A 1,395-nucleotide genomic window follows, 5' to 3' on the forward strand; every position below is an offset into this window, starting at 1 on the left:
ACCGCATCTGCTGCTGCACCGCCTGCGTCTTCTTCTTGCCGCCGGGCAGCTTCTGTCGCAGCGCCCGCAGCGCCGAGCCGACGCTGCGGCTCTTGAGCTCGGTAAAGTTGGGGTTCTTCCAGCCGCCGCCGACGAGCGAGTCGACGCGGAGGCGGTTGATGAAGCGGTCCGACTGGTGCCGCTTGACGTCCTCGTAGCCGTCCTTGGCCATCGTGATGGCCAGCACCGCCAGCAGCGGCAGCATCGAGACGCCGGGGTTGATGGTCGAGAACTGCGGGAAGAACTGGAGGATGACAATGACTGCGGGCGGGCACGGGAACAAGAGACGGACAAGGGGAGGTCAGTGGGGCGTCCAGCCTGCACGTCAGGGGGAGCCTGGGCTCGCCCGCGGCCCCATCCTCCCACGCTCTTTCCGCCTGATGCTGCTGGTGGCCATGGCCGCCACTCACGCAGGAAGAAGAGGTTGGCTATTCTGCGGAACTGCTCGAGCAGGTTTTTGAAGACAAAGTTGTAGAGGGTGTACTTGGCGGTGAGGACCTGGTTCGAGGCGTACTCCCAGCCGGGCGCTGGCCTCCCCTTTTTCCCAAACGCCTCGGCGGGCAGCGGCTGGTTGAAGTAGACGGTCCTGGGCGCCGGCGGCGGGCGCTTCTTTGCAAAGGCCGTCTCTGGGTTGAGGTCGATGCTCTTGAGCTTGGCCCAGAGGGCCTTGGGCCCGGACGCCTTTTTGGGCGGATCCGCCGTGCTGGTCATGGTGGCCGTTGCGCGCAGAGAGCCCCGAAAGGGCTGGCGGCGGAGCTGGGGTGATGCGGGTGAAGAGGTGGGATGTTAGGCGGATGCGATCGGAGGGACAAGTTGGGTCGGCGGGTGAAGAAGGCGGAACCGGGGACAAGGCCGGTGGCGACGGTCTCTATCCGCGGCGGATCCACGAGCAGCGAGGCCGGATCGAGAGCAGTGCCGCTCCGGGTCGAGTACCAGGTGCCACTTCCGCCAGACGAAGCGAGGACGATGGACGAGGGCGAGGGACTACCGGACACCTTCAAAGGGCCGAGGGTCAAGACTGGCCGGTGTCGGGAGTGGCAGCGAGGACGCCTTTGTTGATTGCGTCGATGTCCGCGCGGGCCCCTGGTGGAGCGGTGGCAACAAGGTGCGAGGAAAGGCAGCGAGGGCAAGGTGCAGTGGCGGTGTTGGTGGTGGTGGAAGGGTATCAAGGGCGGGACGTGGCGTTGCAAGCCTGATGGACGGAGGGCGGTGGAGAGAGAGAGGGAGAGAGAGAGAGAGAGAGAGAGAGAGAGAGGAGGAGGAGGGAGGACGTACCGGTCCGGGGTACCGGGGTTACGGGTTGGTAGGACGGACGGGACGGGGTTCGGGTTTGGTTCGGACGGACGGGTACGGTTA

General features: G+C 65.7%; 1 protein-coding gene across 1 annotated transcript in view; it reads right to left on the reverse strand.

Annotated features, from left to right (window-relative positions):
* Positions 1 to 750, reverse strand: part of PFL1_05585 (uncharacterized protein) — a gene marked incomplete at both ends in the record, with an annotated part of 4,918 nt that extends 4,168 nt beyond the window's left edge. Inside the window, 2 exons of the mRNA XM_007883120.1 lie at positions 3 to 300; positions 450 to 750. Coding sequence (XP_007881311.1) covers positions 3 to 300; positions 450 to 750 — 599 coding nt within the window. The remainder of the gene's footprint in view (positions 1 to 2; positions 301 to 449) is intronic.
* Positions 751 to 1,395: the final 645 nt, after the last annotated feature.

Source organism: Pseudozyma flocculosa (assembly GCF_000417875.1).
Source record: "Pseudozyma flocculosa PF-1 unplaced genomic scaffold scaffold00020, whole genome shotgun sequence".
In the NCBI taxonomy this organism is placed as follows: Eukaryota; Fungi; Basidiomycota; class Ustilaginomycetes; order Ustilaginales; family Ustilaginaceae; genus Pseudozyma; species Pseudozyma flocculosa.